The sequence below is a fragment of the Ambystoma mexicanum genome, chromosome 6q (assembly GCF_040938575.1).
Source record: "Ambystoma mexicanum isolate Mex_15411 chromosome 6q, UKY_AmexF1_1, whole genome shotgun sequence".
Taxonomy (NCBI): domain Eukaryota; kingdom Metazoa; phylum Chordata; class Amphibia; order Caudata; family Ambystomatidae; genus Ambystoma; species Ambystoma mexicanum.
Window position 1 is genome coordinate 1037359713 of NC_090937.1, and position 17971 is coordinate 1037377683.

General features: G+C 44.0%; 1 protein-coding gene across 2 annotated transcripts in view; it reads left to right on the forward strand.

Annotated features, from left to right (window-relative positions):
- Nucleotides 1-17971, forward strand: part of MTUS1 (microtubule associated scaffold protein 1) — a 1716559-nt gene that overhangs the window by 583519 nt on the left and 1115069 nt on the right. For both annotated transcript variants that reach the window (XM_069631569.1, XM_069631568.1), the window contains exon 2: nt 9780-11914. In XM_069631569.1, the coding sequence (XP_069487670.1) occupies nt 9998-11914 (1917 nt within the window). In that variant the 5' untranslated portion in view covers nt 9780-9997. The remainder of the gene's footprint in view (nt 1-9779; nt 11915-17971) is intronic.

Below are 17971 nucleotides of genomic sequence, written 5' to 3' on the forward strand. Positions count from 1 at the left end.
TAGTTTTGGTTATGGGTTTATAATTAATTATAATACAAGGTTAAAGTTTGGAGAAAAAAAACTACAGTTTACAGGGAAAACAGCTGTTGGGACCAGAGTAGCCATAGGAGAGTGGCGATCAATCTCAGCGATCTTGCATGACACATTGGTGAGACTCTGATGAGAGAGACTGGCCTGGGGGAAGGGTGGGAGACTATGTTGAGAGACTGACCTAGGGTGGAGGAGGCAAAACTGGCGAGATTGGCCTAGCGCAGGGGAGAGACTGTAACAGGAGACTGACGTGCGGAGGGAATCGCGGGAACAGACAGATGCAGAGAGAGATTAACATAGGGCGCGAGACCTATAGAGAGAAACGGAGAATGACATTGGGAATGTAGAGATCTGGGGAGAGAATATGACTGGGTGCCTGGAGACCATACAAATGGCAGCTGTGCCCGTTATAAATTCCAATAACCTCGTGCGTAATGTACACAGAAAACCATGAAATAAGTTAGAGGAAAAGGGGGAGTTTAGTTTAGTGACTGGGCAGTATTTACCAACTTCAATGCTGAACACCTTCTGTGGCAGCTTTCGGATTAGGTCCAGTTTCTGTTTTGGGGTGGGAGTGGCCTTCTTGATTCTGGATGCACAAATCTGAGTTTCCAAAGCATGGTTGTCAAATAGGTCAGTACTCCGAGCTACAGTGGTACTGCAAATATTTGCTGCGCTTTTAAGCTCACACTGACCATTGTCGCCCTCAGACACGTTAGTGTGCCAATTGCAGATATCTCCTAACATTGGAGCAGATTTTCTGACCCCAAAGTTGGGCAAAGTTGAAGGAAGTTGCAAACAGATTGGATGGAAGCGATTGTGCCAAAGTAAGGAATTACAGTTTGGCCATTTATTCTGCTAATCTGTGTCCTGAATCTACTGTGGTATAGAAAATCTGTGCCCTTTCCTGATACAGTAATTCCAATGATATGCTCGGTATGCAACGTCCCAGTTATGTTTGGTATAGGTTCTTTTCAGTCTGCCAGTAAGGGTTGTGTATGGGAGAAGGTGGCAGGCATGAACATTCTTGGCTTGCTATCTTTTTTATTTGATTTGGACTTTGGAGAGGGACCAAGTTTGCCTGTGTTCAGAAGGGGAGAATACAAACAGTGCACCATGGCCTTCTTTTCTAACAAAGAGCAGACTCTCCGTCTGGTATGCCTAGTCACTATTTTATGATGACTGGTAGCTGGCATGGTTTGGGGGAGTTTGCGAGCTGGGAGGTGCGGGGGGCGTGGAGGGGGGTGGCAGGACGTTTCTGACCTGGGGCCATGAGCATATCTTTTTTTTATAGACGCAACGATCTTTTTTGTTTTACATTGCTCTCTGCAAGTCAAGTGTAGTATGCAAAGGCAATCACTGTTGGAGTCTTTCCTTCGCTGTTCCCTCTAGTAGGAAGACCATAGGACATTAACTATGTTTACTGTACGTTTAAAGGTATCAGGATGTGCTGTTATAACCCACTACGATGGTCAGTGTAGACATGCTGTGTACATAACTTTGTATTTTGCAGATATGGTACAGTGTACAGGCCAGAAATCCCAAAATAGATGCCTTGAGGCCAGGAATGCATGCTATCCACCTGATGTATGTAAGCGCACACAGTAGTCATAAGATTTAGTGTCAAGCCAGCAACCTTTGACTCCAATGATTTATGGACTACATAACCTATGATGCCTAACCCTTTACTGTGTTGCCCAGAGCTGATTGGATCTGTAGAAAAAGAAAATGTGGAGAGCCAATGTTTCAGATCCCTTGGTGTAACAATGTTTACCCAATGGTGCACCACAGAGACGGCAAGGACCCTAATGTTTGGCTATATGTTGATGGTTTCAGATCTGCTATTCCAGTCTACGAGTGCTGCTGGTCAATAACTCAGGAAAGTGACCTTTTCTGCTGTACTGCAGCCATAAATGTGCCACTCTGCTCTACAATGGTCATCTTGCCATTCGAAGCAACAGCCACCTTGCTCAAGAGAACAGCTGGCCACAATGACTGACTCAGTGGTTATGAACATTTAATACTGTATTGCCCGTACATAAAAATAAAGTATTGTATGTGCACTCCCTCAGAAAAAACACTGTAGTCTGTAGTTGATGATCCATATCAATTCACTTTGAGTGAAGCTGCCTACTGATTTGGCTACCCTTCGCTCCCAACTCAACCTCCCATCACCCATGGCCACAGACAGGCTGAGAACAGCTGCCAAACATCCATTAGAGAATTGAATGGAAACCATAGGCAACCCCGATAACAATGATGTCTTTGATGCTAGCGGACGGGAATCTCAACGGTTTTCATGGGACAGCAAAATGAACGCACTGGTCTATGGTGCTTATCACACAATGGTCTGCAAACTACGGACCCGTTAAAGGGTCATTACTAAAGTGCACAATAATCCCCGCGCCCCGCCCTTGCACAACACTTGTGGTTTAATCCAGCGCATGAAATGTGCACGCGCTTCCGCCGCTGTTGATGGAAAGGAGCCACACAGTAGTGAATAATAAACCGAATTTCAAAGTCTGTGAAGGTGTATTGAAGGTACATTGGCCCCACGCATTACCATATTTTGGTGTCAGTTTGCCCAATGAATAACAAATAAAAACATCGTTGACGGGTACTGTTGCACTTGTTTTCAGATGTTGTTTCGGTGCAGCAATAGTGAGTCTTTTGAAACATGACGTCTGACTGAGCCCAAGTCAATGACCTCGCACCAGTATTGCTTTTTGGTGAGGACGGGAGTATTCTTCAGTTTGGATTTATGTTTTGTCTTTCTTGGATAGAGGGTCTCTTGCATAGCATCTGTCATCGTTTTTGTTTGCTTTTAGACAATAAGTTTACTGTTACTTTTTTTTTGTTTACCTGCCTTCCTACAAGCATTCATTCTCCCAATACAGTGTGCAGCCACCCGTTCCAACAAAGCTTCCATGGACTGTAACAGCATCCATGTATTAACTGGACCTGCTAGTCAAAGCTGTGGAAACATCCGTTTGGTCTAAGATGTTGACTGTATTGTCTACAGTGTGTCTTGAGTTCTGAGACACCACTGAGCATATGCTGCAGCTTCTTCCCTGCCCTTTATTCCAATTTAAGAAATTGAAAACAAAGCGGATGAGGTGTTTAACATTAGAATGACTAACTCGAGAGAAAAAGAACATTTAGAATTCCTCGATGTTTACACTTCAGCAACATAGGCGTAATGAGTAAACCATGAAAGTGCGATGGGATCTGCAGCTACCACTGTATGGCTTGAGAGGGAGATCGGCAGATATATCAGAAATATCCTCCTCGTTGCCTCTCCCCAGGTAGGAAAAAAGTGCATGTCGCAACTGGCAACCGCTTTTTGTGCTGAACCCTTTTCACTAGTATTAAGTTTGACGAGCTGTTTTCTATAAGACTGAGGTACCAGTTATTGGCCTGTCCCACGCCTGAAAGAAGGTGCACATTTGTTGCCTCTACAAATGATTGTTTAAGCCTTTGCTGGATCTACACTGGAGGCGCTCAGGTTTGCTGTTGAGCATGAGTGATTGCCGCTGCGTTAATATGCTTGAAGTTCAAAGTGAATGGTGTCTCCTGTTTGAGATTGTTCATGCGGCTAAAACAATGTTTGCTGTTTTTGTTGCCTATTCTGCCAATTCGGATACTGCTCGAGACACTGCAGTCGCTGATGCCCTGTTTTCCACATAATCCGTTGTGAATGCTACTACCTGATACTTGAGTGTAATGTGTGTCTGTTGCCTCTCGCTGTTTCTGCCTGTGCTCAGACTGCACTTGGGCTGCCTGTACAGCCATCCTTGCTGACAGCATGGAGAGTGCCCTTGAGTTCCCTGGTCCCTTCACAGCCGAATCCCTGTCATGCCTTTGCCTGATGGCCCTCAGGAGCCACTGCCAGCTGCAGCACGTGCTGGGCACCTGATGAAAGGGTATACTTGGGGGAGGGACACAACAATGTCAATGAGAATATTGTGCAGATCTGTGGGCTTGTGTCTGTAAATGTGGCATGCTTTGTCCTTGTTGTTGGTTTAGGAATCTTTGGTATTACAGTTCTGGGCGTTGACGATACATTCTTACCTGATCATTTGATTTGTACTCCTGACGCCATTACCAGCTATAGCCTTAGTTACCCACGTACTTTATCTTATCTCAGGTGCAATCGTATAATAATGTAATCACTTGAAAAAACAAAGTGTATATTTTCAGCAATATATATTGTGCACTGATTTGTCACAAGCCTTTTGAGCAGTGCTGGCTCATTTGTATGTGCATGGCGTCACCACATGAGCGAGATACACGTTTAGATCGGTGCTTTATTTGCACAGGGGACTGTGCTACCTGCCTTTTGAGTAGAGGCGCATCCCCGCTACGTAGGTTTTTACTTTTCAATGCGGCGCGGTTTGTGCTGTGCGAAATATGTACAGCGCAAGGAGAGGCCAACCAGTCATAGGACGTCTGGCCCCACAATCGCTCATTCTTGCACTACTAGCATAGGCGCTGACTGACAGTTGTCTCCTCTTCTCTCCGAAGGCGGGGGCATCTGGTCGTGTCTCGTGTGGCGGCATGCTGAGGGTGCAAGCAGGAGTTATGTGAAGTATTCATGTGGATATGTGATGTTTATATGTATGCTTCCATTAAAGCGGGGTTGTCTAAGTTTGCATGTATGAATGGGTTTGTTTTTATATGAGTGTGCATGCAAGGAGTTGTCATAGTGCTGCATGAATGCGTGGCTGAATGAGAGTATACGTGTATTTATGCGTGTGAATGACGGCATGCCTGCTGTATGACTGTGTGCCTTCAATGTGTGTGTGTGGAGGGGGAGAATGCCTCTAATTCTAGGTGTGGGGTACTGGCAGTGTGGCATTTGTAGTAGGCCTCAAGGGTAACGCAGACATAAGTGTCATGTGGCTAGACTGCCCCAATTGGTGAAGTCAGTCTCGGTATGTTTTCTTCTGGCATAACATCTTTTATTTACTGATATGAAGGGTAATTCAATAAGGGTGCTAGACTGTCCTTCATTGGTACAGCCGGTCTGACTATACTTTCTTACTGTGGCATGGTATTTATTTTACTGGGCATCAAGGGTAATGCAAACATGCGTGTTATTACATGGCAAGACTGACCTTCATTAGTGCAGCCTGTCTGGACATGTTTTCTTTCTGTGGTATAAACAAGAAAAACGTAGGAGTGGTGGGCACCACACTATTCCATTTATAATGAATGTTTAGAACTATTGTTTGATCGTTTAATGTTTTAACCTGGAGCTGCCAGTTCAAACTGGTCCTATAGCACAAGGACTTCTAAGTAACACAAAACACAAAATAAGGCAACCTCGAATTATAGTCACTGGCGCTTCTCAGTTGGCCCCCAATCCAAGGGGCTGAAAGTTTCAAAAATATATATTTTCCTTAAATGTTAGTACTTCACTTATTGGAAATATAAGCTTCTTGTTGAGTCAGTGTAGTTAAAGCCAGGAATGTTTTATTCACATTCCTATTCAAGTGAAAAATAGCACTACTTTACAATATGCTACTTTGAGCCATCATCTTTATATGCCATCAGTGTACACTTTGCCAATGCATTTCGGTGAAAACCTTCATCAGGACTGTACATGGGCTATTGGTTGCATAATGTGGTAATTAAATTTTAAATAACATTTTAAAGAACAAAATTGTTAACAGCAGTTCATGTCACATTTCAAAAGCAAAGCAAGTATGATACATCAGTAAGTTAACACATACCATTAATTGTGATGTCCCGCGATACGTTCAAAAGTTGAGAAAAAGAAACAAAAACAGAAAATGCCATTTAGTTTCAAAGCTATGTACTTAATAATATCAGGTTTTAAGGAACATAAAGTAGTCCTACCTGATCTCATCAAGTTCTATTTTTCCAAGTGCGTATTTGAACACCTATGGCAATATTGCCGATTCTGATTTTGATTTACTAAATGCGTATAGGAACCCATGTATCGATGTTGTTGCTGTAGGGGAAACAAACATGCCCTTAGCTCAACTCGTTCTTTGTGTCCAATGCATTTAATAAACCGGCACATAAACGTCGGCGCTTACCTCTCGCTCGAGTAAAGCGTACAGCTCTGCAAGTCGGATACTCACGCAGGCTCCAGAGCTGCATTTAAGTGTTGCCATGGAGATGGTAGCGAGGCGCCGTGGTCCAGCTGGGAAGCTGGAGCATGTACGCCTCGCGCCCCACCCCCAGGTGATCACCCTGGGGCGGGGATCTCTCCATGGCAACCTCCTGTTGCTAAGTTAATTTGTATTCCTGCAGATTGCAGGTCAGACTGTTTGCTTTCAAACTGTACAAATCTTACATTGGATTTTTTGTGAATCCGACATTTGTGCTTAGCACCCTAGACCCATGGTCCTCGATATAAGTCATCTGAACTATTATGATTGTTGATTGTTTAAGTTTTATTTCAACTCTTTTACACAAAAGAGTTGTATAATCCTATGTTCATATTGCACCAGTCACAATATAAGAACAAGTATAACTATTTGTTACATAATGGAAATTTTGCGAATTGGAACGGTATTGACATTTCCTATGTCATTCTACTTTCCTTAGCAACTATAGCAACAGGAGGTTGCCATGGAGAGATCCCCGCCCCAGGGTGATCACCCGGGGGTGGGGCGCGAGGCGTACGTGCTCCAGCTTCCCAGCTGGACCACGGCGCCTCGCTACCATCTCCATGGCAACACTTAAATGCAGCTCTGGAGCCTGCTCGAGTATGCGACTTGCAGAGCTGTAGCTTTACTCGAGCAAGAGGTAAGCACCGACGTTTATGCGCCGGTTTATTGAATGGATTAGGACACTAAGAACGAGCTGAGCTAAGGGCATGTTTGTTTCCCATACAGCAACAGCATCGATACATGCATTCCTATACGCATTTATTAAATCAAAATTAGAATCGGCAGTATTGCCATAGGTGTTCAAATACGCACTTGAAAAATAGAACTTGATGCGATCGGGTAGGCCTACTTTATGTTCCTTAAAACATGATATTATTAAGCACATAGCTTTGAAACTAAATGATATTTTCTGTTTTTGTTTCGTTTTCTCAACTTTTGAACATATCGCGGGACATCACAATTAATGGTATGTGTTAACTTACTGATGTATCATACTTTCTTTGCTTTTGAAATGTGACATGATCTGCTGTTAACAATTTTGTTCTTTAAAATGTTATTTAAAATTTAAGAACCACATTATGCACCAATAGCCCATGTACAGCCCTGATGAAGGTTTTCACCGAAATGCATTGGCAAAATGTACACTGATGGCATTTAAAGATGATGGCTCAATGTAGCATATTGTAAAGAAGTGCTATTTTTCACTTGAATAGGAATGTGAATAAAACATTCCTGGCTTTAACTACACGGACTCAACAAGAGCTTATATATCCAGTAAGTGAAGTACTAACATTTAAGGAATATATATATTTTTGAAACTTTCAGCCCCTTGGATTGGGGGCCAACTGAGAAGCGCCAGTGACTATAAGTCGAGGTTGCCTTATTTTTTGTTTTGTGTTTCTTACTGTGGTATGACATTTATTTCTGGCTTAACCAACAGGGGTAGGCTCTTAAATGATAATACTGGCATACATTGGTGCAACCTATGTGGCATTGTATGGGTACAGCCATCAGGAAAGTTTTTATTTATACTCACGCATATTGTCTGCAGAGACATTATGAAAATGCTTTGGGAAACGTTGGTGATGAGCATCTGTTTTTTCTTTTTAATATTCTACCCTACAAAACCGATTTCAAACGGTATGGCTCTTCATCCATTTCTTTCACAGAAAATGTGCTTTAAAACACAGCATTTTAATCCATTATTCTTAAAAAATGTTGAGGAGCCCTGCAACTGCCCCTGGTTGGTTTGGGCTCCCTGGCTACACTCGGTCACTCATGTATGTTCGTGGCAAACATTTAGACTTTAAATTAAAAAAAATAGACTAGTTACCACTGCTTTTGAATTGGTCAAATTGATATGCATTTTCAAATAAATTCTAAACTCAGAACCAATTTGGTGAATAGGTGGGATGAGCTGAATAGTCATTGGTGTCCTGGGTTTGCAGTAGTCTTAAATGGACATGTGCTTTTGAATAGAATTGCATGTTTTTGGGACCCTGCTTCCAGATAGGTAAAGTGGCATACCACATTCCATGACTCTTTTGGTTATGCTAGTTAAATGCTACCATATCCTCATAGTCCAGTGAGGACACAGTATATCTAATCATGAAAAGTAGAGGTGTTGAAAGGGCACGTGTACTCTCGCAGATGAAGTTCTGCTAAGTTCTGCCTGCATCAAACTGGACTAAAAGAATTTTGACCCTACTGCTCACTGATGGGAGGGCGCAGTAAGAGGCGGAATTGAGTTGTATCTCCTATGGTTGAGTTAATCTTACTTTCTGTTTAAGTTCCAAAACATTGTCAATCAGGAGGATGTATGTTTTATCTGAAAGTGCTACAAGCAGATGGTCCTTGTCCAGTGCTCTCTTTTTGTGGATCCTCGAGGATGTGAGCGCTTTCCATCAGTTTACCAGTCCATGCCCAACGCAATGTTGTTGGTACAGATATGGAAATATGGTTAGTCTCTTTGTATGTCTGTTTGTGTGGATGGGTGGGGAGAATAGCACTTAGCGCGCTATTCTTCTGTAACAATCACTTGGCCATAGATAAGGCAAATCACAGAGAAACATGGCCCAATTAGGATGCTGTATAAGCGGAATACCTGCTTATTTTACCTCGGAGAATGTGGTCCATACTCAAAAGAAAGAAAAATCGGGTGTTACTGGCTTCAGTGCCTGAGCCTTTATGCCACCTACAGACCCCAGGTGAGGGGTTCATACTTGTGGGCTGTGTGCAGCACCTTCCACAGAGTGGAGCTCTTCTGAGGCGCTGTCTGGTGTGAAGACTGCCTATGATTCTTTTTTCCATTTATGGGAATTTCTAAGTTCAACGAATGTGTGGATTATGAGAAAAATAGCAATATATTTTATTTGCCTTTTAAATTGTGCTAGTTGTGAACAAACTCTTTTTTTCTCCCTAAATATTCTTTTACTCCTAATGTTCCCAAATAGGGAATAAAATATGCGTACCTCTAACACTCATCTGGAGCCATGAGTCCAATAGTCGCTTACTTTGATGTGTCTGGTCAGAAGCCCAAGAGCAAGGCAGACATACTTGTGGCAGCTGTAACCTAGCAAGGCTAGTGCTAATTTTCTGTTATTTTTGCATTATGTCGTATTTCTTAATATTGTGTTTTATTTTTGGTAATGTTTCCAGCAAATGTCTGTTTTTCTTGTCTCTAGATCTTTCAGATACACTTGAGGTTAGATATCTCATGTGGACTCTATCAATGCCAAGAAAGTGGAATGTATTTTCAAAGTAACCTATTGAAGTGCTCAGCGGCATTGGGCAAGTCTGTCGCTCCGCCCACTTGCTGCTACTTCTCAGTCCAATTTTTCATTGAATGTTCTCCCTGTTGAAAATTGCAATTCTTTTTTATCGTGAGAGGAGCAGAATTTCCCTGATTTCTCTTCCAAGACGGTAGATGGTAAATACTGGAAATCAAGTTTTTTAATACTTGGGCCATCACTGAAGGCTTGGCTATGAGTTAGGACGGCAATCCAGTTATATGAAAAGTGTAAATGTGCGCACATTTCTTAAACTTGATTTGATGTAAATGTGTAGATGATTTTGTTCATATTCTTCTTGCTTTTTTCTTTCCAGGATGGGACTCTGCACCATTTGGGTTTTTGTTTGAACAGTGTGGAAGGACCTGTTGACGAAGCTGAGAGAAATCCCATGGATCATATATGGAGACAGCCCAGTGTGTTGGGCAACCCCTTTATTTCGGCTTTATTGGGGAGATAAAAGTGCTCTTGCTGTACATTTGCCTGTAGCTGGAGGGTAATGGCACACACAAAGACAGTGAAGCAAATATCAAGATGAGTGTGGAGAATTCAGAAGACAAAGCAAATCATGGATTGCGACGTCCTTCCTTTACTGCTGATAAAAATGCAAATAAGATTGCATGCAGTCAAAGGAGACCATCAAGAATAAACTTTATTTGTGGAATAAATGAAAATGTTGAGGACTCGGAGAAAACCGTGGAGCGTGAGCCTAGCCTGGATTCTGGAAATGAAGGAGGCACAGAAGGTGCGCCTTCTCAAAACATTGGGTCGATTGTGTTGGAGGAGACGGTTGATTACACATGCAAGGAAGCTTTTATGATGAACATTGACCCAATTTGCTCGAACTCCAAACTGACCCCGGTACATGCAGCAAACCTAAAGGACCCAGCTACTCTGGGAGATGGCACTGTCCTTCCAAATATGCCCACTTCTAGGGTCAACAACTATGTGCCTTCTGTTCAACCTTCGAATGTCCATGGTTTTGACAAGCACACGTTTTGCGCTGCCTTTCAGTTTAAAAACTTTGAACTTGCAGAAGCACCTGACTGCACCAGTATGGAAGTTGATCGAACGATTGTGCAAAAGCCCCCTGTGGAGGATAAAACTTTGGAACCAATGCTGTTCATAAATGAGGATACGCTGTCTTTGAGCTTTCCATTGTTCCCTTCAGTGTTTTGTGATGAAATGCATATGAGAAACGATAGTCTTATTTCTAGTAACAATGAAAAGCCATTGAGCACCTCTGTTTTGGAGACTTCAGCGGCCCAAAGTAACACAAGTGATGCCTGTTCAGTATTACCAAGGTTGTCTAATGAGATACATGGTATTTGTATAGCTGCAAGCAATTTCGTAACTGATGAGATGGATTGTCATGATCTTTCTCCACCTCCTCTTGTTGAATCCAGGACACAAATCCAAAGCACAGGAATAGCTGATACAAGGCACCGCTCTCCTGCACAAGCCCATTGCAGCGTGCCAGACCAAAATGTTGACCAATGCATGGAATGTGATGTACGAAAAAAACTAACCCTAGAAGCTCCCAACAACGAATTGTTTGGACAGGAAGTTCAAGGCAAGCCTCCACAAAATTATGAGGAATCCTTTTCGGTTTGCAGCCCAACTACAACAGGAACGGTTACTTCTACACCCTTGCCAGAATCCAAAAATCGGACGTTTTTCATTTCTGGATTGGGAGACCTCTCTGTTAATGTGAAGCATGCATCGAATGAATGTGAGCTTCTGGATCCATTTGCACAAAGTCTAAAAGTGGGTGATGTAAATTTGTCATCAAAAGGTAAAAACCCCTTTGTGACGCCAACAAACAAGCCTAAAAAGCAGGAAATTATTACTTTTCCCAAGCCGAATTTTAAGAACATTAAACCAAAAGTTATGACTCGACCTCTGACTCTGTCGAAAGAAATGTTTTCAGCAAAGTTATCTCCTCGATCCCCACAGTCTGGATCCGCAGCATCTTCACCAGTTTCGTCGCCGAGAGCCCCGTGCTGGAGTGCAAGATTGGGCAAGAGGCATGCTGCAGATCAAGATGTGAAGGCCGATCCTGCGATGGTTAAACCCCAACAGCAAGCACTTAACAATCAACCCTTAGGAAACCAAGCTACACCCTCCACTTTCTATTCCAAGCATTTACTCAGTAAGGCCCCAAGAACAGTCACTGCTTTAAAACCTGGTCGGGGGGATGCTGACCGAGCCAGCTCTTCCAATTCAGCAGGCTCCTCTGCTTCTGCTGCAGCATGTGTTCAGCGCTTTAAAGTATCCGAAAATAAGAGCGAAAGACCAAAACTCCCTCCAAAGCCAAACATGATGGCATTAAAACAAACGGGAGTTGTAAAGAACGAATGCAATGGAAAAACAGAGTCCCAGTTGGAAAATGAAGTGATGGTGAAAGGTGGGGCACACAGCAATGCATTGGAGTTCGTTGTGCCTAAACTGGTAAGTTAAACTTTTTTAATTGGAAATTAGTACCTTTTGGATTGTTGGCGAGCGTGCTGTTTAAGCAGTGTTTATTTGGTAAACTAGCTTGTATTTTACCTCTCATCCCCACTTAGCTAACCAACTGCCCTCTTTCAGATTTGACAGTGTCTGGTTGCCATGCAAATGGCAGCGGTCCTTGGCATAAATCCCAGTAACAAAACATTTGTAAAATGATAACTCTGATAAAGATTTAAAGGACACAAGTAAATTCTTTAATTCTCAATTGAATGTACTTTATTTTCAGAATGCAAGATACTAATAGTTAAGTGTACAGAAATCCTTAAAGACATTGGGGCACTTAATGTCATAAGCGACTTGAAAAGGTGGTTCTGCTTGTAACTCTCGTAAAGTTGCAGTTGGACCCACATGGACACATCTTCATATTTTCAAAGGAGATGTCACAGTGGACTCCTCTGGCCATTACAGATTTTCATCTTGCACACAAACAAGAAGGCTGGGTTGGAGGTAGAGACCTTGGACCAATAAGGGCCTTTACACAATTTTATTTAAAGTAAATCCTAAAAGGTCTCTTATTTTGCATGCCACCACAAACCATTCATTAAAGGGTATTGCTTGACACATTACCTAGTTTTGTAGCTTTCTCCCTCCCACTTTCTATTCGACATCCCTTTGTTGCTTCCGAACTAGGTTTACACAAAGGAAAACACCTTCCAGTCATGCATGAATACAGTTCCAAGTCGAGGTTAATGCACAACCCAGAACATCTGCTGCACCACTCATTGCTGGTGTGCACACTCATCTTGAAATGTGTATTTCCCTGGCAAACTGTATTTGGGGCTATGTTATTTGTCTTTCATACTGTACACAGCACCACCTTAGTGGTCTTAAAGCGCCACACCATGTGCATATAGAGGAAAATTGGGACCTCACTCAGGGTGGCATTCAAACTGGCCTGTGGGGGGAAAAACGAAAGGGAGGCATAAAGAGTGGGGAACAGGGAGACAAATGCAACGAATACATTCACAACATATAGGGACATGAAAACATATGGGTGAGTAATATTTGGGGTAAATGTACCGTTCAGACCAGACAAAAATTAAATTGAAATAAGGGATGAGAGCTTCCTTTATTGGCCAGAGGAACTTGCAGTGATGAAGTTACTAATATGGTTGTTGTAGTGGTGTTACGTTAAGTCATAAGGATGCGTGGTTGCCTTGAGATGGGCTCGAGTTTCTTGGAGTTGTGGGGGCTACTCACAAGATAATCTGATTGGATCCCCTCCTGCTGATGGCCAGAGTATGTTCTGGTAAAGTGGATTCTCCAGAATTTGATCTTTCATAGATTCAGATGCTTGGATATTCCCCGTCGTCAGACTGGGAGTCCTCAGTGATTGAAAACAATTATTAATAATTAAATATATACATTATTTCCATGGGAAAATGAATGTAGAATGTCCATTATGCCCAATGAGGCATTCACTTGTGTATTCCCTCCACCTCACTTTGGTCCTTTATGACCCTAAGCAATGAGGTGGCAGGGCTTAAGCTCCGACCCAAGGCAGCCATCTTCAGACTTTTCACTGTAGTCTAACAGACAGAGGGAATCCTCCAGCTCTCTGAGCTTTTCGTTTTTCTAACCTTAACTGTTTCAAACTATTTTTCTAAATATATCCTATTTTGATCTCCTGATCAAGTACTACTGATTGTGCTTATCTGGGACCAGAAAACACAAAAGTTCAACCTATTTTTGTCAAGTGAAAGAACACTTCATGCCATGGCTGAGGAGATACCAACTGCCCAAAAGCCTTCCCTGTTAAGAGACTGCACCAGACGCAAGAAGAAACTTGTTTATACGAGGGACCCTCATGAGCAGTGCATCTACTGCCTATACCCTCATGTGACATTTGCAAGGCTTTCACCAACAAAACCTTGCAGGACAGGCACAGGAGACTCTTACTACACCTTGAGTCTAAGGGACACTCTTGTGATGAGGAATCTGTCAAGACAGCACCTGATCCGTCTATAAAACCATGTGATAGGCAAACTTCAAAAAGAAGGGCCTCTTCAGTGGAAAGGAGCACTTCCCCATCTCATAAAAGCAAAAGAAAGGTGGACATGACTTCCCTCACACCTTATTTGAGCTCTGGGGACCAGAAAAAACGTCATTCTGTGGAAAAAACTACCTCTAAAGGTAAAAAGTTGTTTTCTAAAAACTCGTTGCGGTGGGGGGATTGTCCACAAAACCGCTGTCTACGAGCAGCACCAGTGATAAGGGCTCGTCTACGACCAGACTGTCAACAAAGCTGAAGGCGTTCACGACAACTCTTCAAACCTCATCCTAGTCGGCGAAACTCATCAGTCGGCCACAAAGCTCTCCTCGACCGAAGCAACGATTCATTACTTGTCAGCGAAGTCATCGCCGATGAAGCAATCAGCCTCATCGACGGTGCCGTCGACGAAACAGTCCATGAAGCTCTCAGCGTCGTCGACAAAACCATCCACAAAACTCTTGTCGACGGATGAAAACAAGCCTGGGATGCCGTCCACGAACATCCCAGTTATACCGTCCAATGACGATAACACAGATGGACCAATGGGTATGGCCCCTTACACTGCAGAGGTTCACGAGGAACCAATACTAACGCAGTTGTCTCCCTTAAGAGAGATGGCAGAGCTGCCAGACATCATTTTACAGGAAGATTTTTCCGACACCAAATTCATGTGGGAACAACCTATTCTCACCTGTTAGGAGAATATTCCACCCTGGCGCCCCACTACGGAGGGCCCCACAGATCCATATGACCCAGCACTCATGGAGTCAATGCAAAGAATTATTGACAAATTCAACAGGTGCCAGTGATGGAGGAATTTGTCTTCCACCCCAAGGGACGCAAGATCTCCTCAGAGAGACAAATCGCCTCATCGTAGCACACCGAGAAGCTCTCCCCCCAGGAGCAGACCTAAAAAAAGACCGCATTCACCGGAACCTCCTCATGGATCTAGGAGCAGGACACGCAGTGATTCACTGACCAGAGTCTCTCCACCAAGGTCTTCGCCTAGACCAAGACCACGCTCACCTACAAGGGATGGTACGGTAGTGCCATCAACCGCTTCCGTCTCAGACTGGCAGGAGAACCCTTTAAGAGACTTCTCAGACCCTGAAGAAGGGGAGCTTACTCACGACCCAGATACACAAAGTGAATGGGACGATTACGTAATAGAGAAAGCAAGGAAAAAGGGTACTCCGGGAGTGACTTCGCCACCTGATGATTTGGTATCGTTCCATACAATTATCGGCAAGGCGGTAGATCTTTTCAAGTTCCAAGTTCCGTCAGAAGAAAAGAAGTCAGTTTTATATGAACATAGGGATGAATGTAGAAGAACGATCACCACTATTCCTCTTTTAGATACCATGCAGGACACAGGAGCAAAGATATTAGCTACACCTCTGTCCACACCCGCTCTAGTCTTGAGGGGAGAAAAGAAATGCAAAGTCCCGGAAACGGCGCCACTATGCCTAAGCGAGCATACAAAGCCAGAATCCGTATTTACAGTGGCAGCCAGAAAGAAGTTGGCGAACCTGTCATCTCCTTTGTCAGCCCCTCCTGACAAAGAAGGGTCGAAAATTAGAAGCTATGGGCAGGAAAGTATTCTCTTCAGCTTCCCTTAACATCAGGGCAGCCAACAGCCCTGGCCATGAGTGCGCGCCTTGTCTGTGAACTATGGCTTTGCATGTCTAAGCTATCCAAACACCTACCAGCGGAATTTCAAGAAGAGGCTCGGGCTTGATTGACACAGCGGTAGACTTAGCAGAATCAGGGTTTCGTCAAATGGCCCATGGTACGGTCCTAAGAAGACAAGCCTGGATGAAAGCAACAAACTTCAGGCCAGAGGTCCAAGCTCAAATACTGGATATGCCCTTTGATGGACACAATCTTTTTGGCAAGAAAATTGATGACCAACTCAAAGGAGTAAAAACAGACAATGATGCAGCTCGCGCTATCAGGTCTCATAAGGACATGGAACACAGATCCTTTCGACCCTTTCGAGGATCATCCAAGTACAGAGGTTTTAACCGTCCATCCTACAGTCAAAAGACACAGGGCAATACCTTTCAAGGTAACGGATACCATCAGTCGAAGGCCAGGTACAACCAAAGGGGGAGACGTGACTCCAACCAGGCCAAAACACAAAACAAACAAAACTCACTACCCAGATCTTCCCCACCCATGACACACCCCGGTGGGGGGAAGAATAAGCCGCTATTACCAACACTGGCGGACGATAACATCTGACAAGTGGGCGTTTCAAGTGGTTCGCAAGGATCACACTATCGAATTTCTAGACCAACCCCCATCCCTTGCTCCCATTCCACGCAAGGTACACCTCATGAAACACATGAAAATGGAAATTCCGCAAGTTGCTTCAAAAACCAGCCATAGAGCTGGTTCTAGGAAAACAAAGACGAGGCTTCTACTCCTCTTTTTTTCCTTGTGAGAAAAAAAGAACAGCCAGTGTAGACGGCGCTAAACAAATTCATCAAGCGCATCAAATTCAAAGCTCCGACGTCAACGCTTCTCCTCAGAGCAGATGCATCGCTATAAGGCTGGGGGGTGCACCTGGCAGATCTGCAAACAAAGGGCATGTGGACAGGCCAGGAGTCCCAACTACATATCAATGTGCTGGAACTCGGAGCAATACGCTGGGCACTGAAAGCCTTCCTGCCTGTACCAGCAGGGCAGGTCGTAACGATGCAGACGGACAACCCAACCTCCATGCATTATACCAACAAGCAGGGAGGCACAAGATCAGACCAGGGCACTACAGCACAAAGTTCAGATCAAAGCAGAACATCTACCGGGAGTGGGCAATGTGTTAGCAGACAAGCTGAGCAGAGACTACACAGCATCCCACGAATGGGAACTGGACAAAGCAGAAGCTCAATGGCTATTCTGCGAGTGGGGACATCCGGAGATCGACCTCTTTGCCACCAAGGGGAACAAGAAATGTCACCTGTTCGCCCCAGATATCCAGAGCATCTGTCCTCAGGGGATGCCTTCTCAGTAAACTGGACAGGCAAGTTTCTGTATGCTTTTCCACCGATTCCTCTTATAGCGCGAGTACTTCGCAGATTGAAGGAACAAACATGCAAAATTATACTAATAGTACCGGAATGGGCACGTCAAGTTTGGTACCCAATCCTCCGGCACTTGTTCCAGTGCCCCCCAATTCACCTCAGATCTCACCAGAACCTTTTGACACAGCAGAATCACAAGTTTCTCCACCACGGCCCAGCTAGTCTGTCACTGAAGGCGTGGTTCCTGAGCAGCGAAAACTAGCTAATTTGACTCTTCCTCCAGAATGCGCAGACATAATCAAGGCCTCTGGGGCTCTGTCCACACGGACCACATACATCCGGAAATTGGCTCGTTTCACCAACTGGTTGACCTCACTGATGAACCCACTCACTACATCAGTGGAACAAGTGCTACCATACCTCCTACACCTAGCTAAAGCGGTGCTCTCCCTGGTTTACATTGAGATGCATTTTTCCTCTATATCGGCCTACACGACAAATCCAAATCAACCATCTTTACTCAACAACCGGCTATTAAAATATTTCTTAAAGGGCTGCTGCATACTTTTCCACCGACGCCAGCGGCGGCTCCTTCTTGGAGCCTGAACACGGTCCTGGCGGAACTCATGGGATCACCATATGAGCCCATTCATAAGTGTGACATGAAATTTCTATCCTGGAAAGCTGCCTTCCTAGTAGCCATCACGTCAGCCAGGAGGATCAGCCAACTGCAAGCCCTTTCATCAGAACATCCATTCACCATGTTACATAGGGACTGCGTCATCCTTAAAACGCATCCTAAATTCCTACCCAAGGTGCTGTCGGAAATGTCACTCTCGGAGCGAATCGTGCTCCGACTTTTTTCATGAACCACACGTCTAATGCAGAGAGAACACTGCACTCGCTAGATGTAGCGCGAGCCCTCAAATTGTACATACAAAGGACCAAGGAGTTCCGTTCCTCTACAAGGCTTTTCAA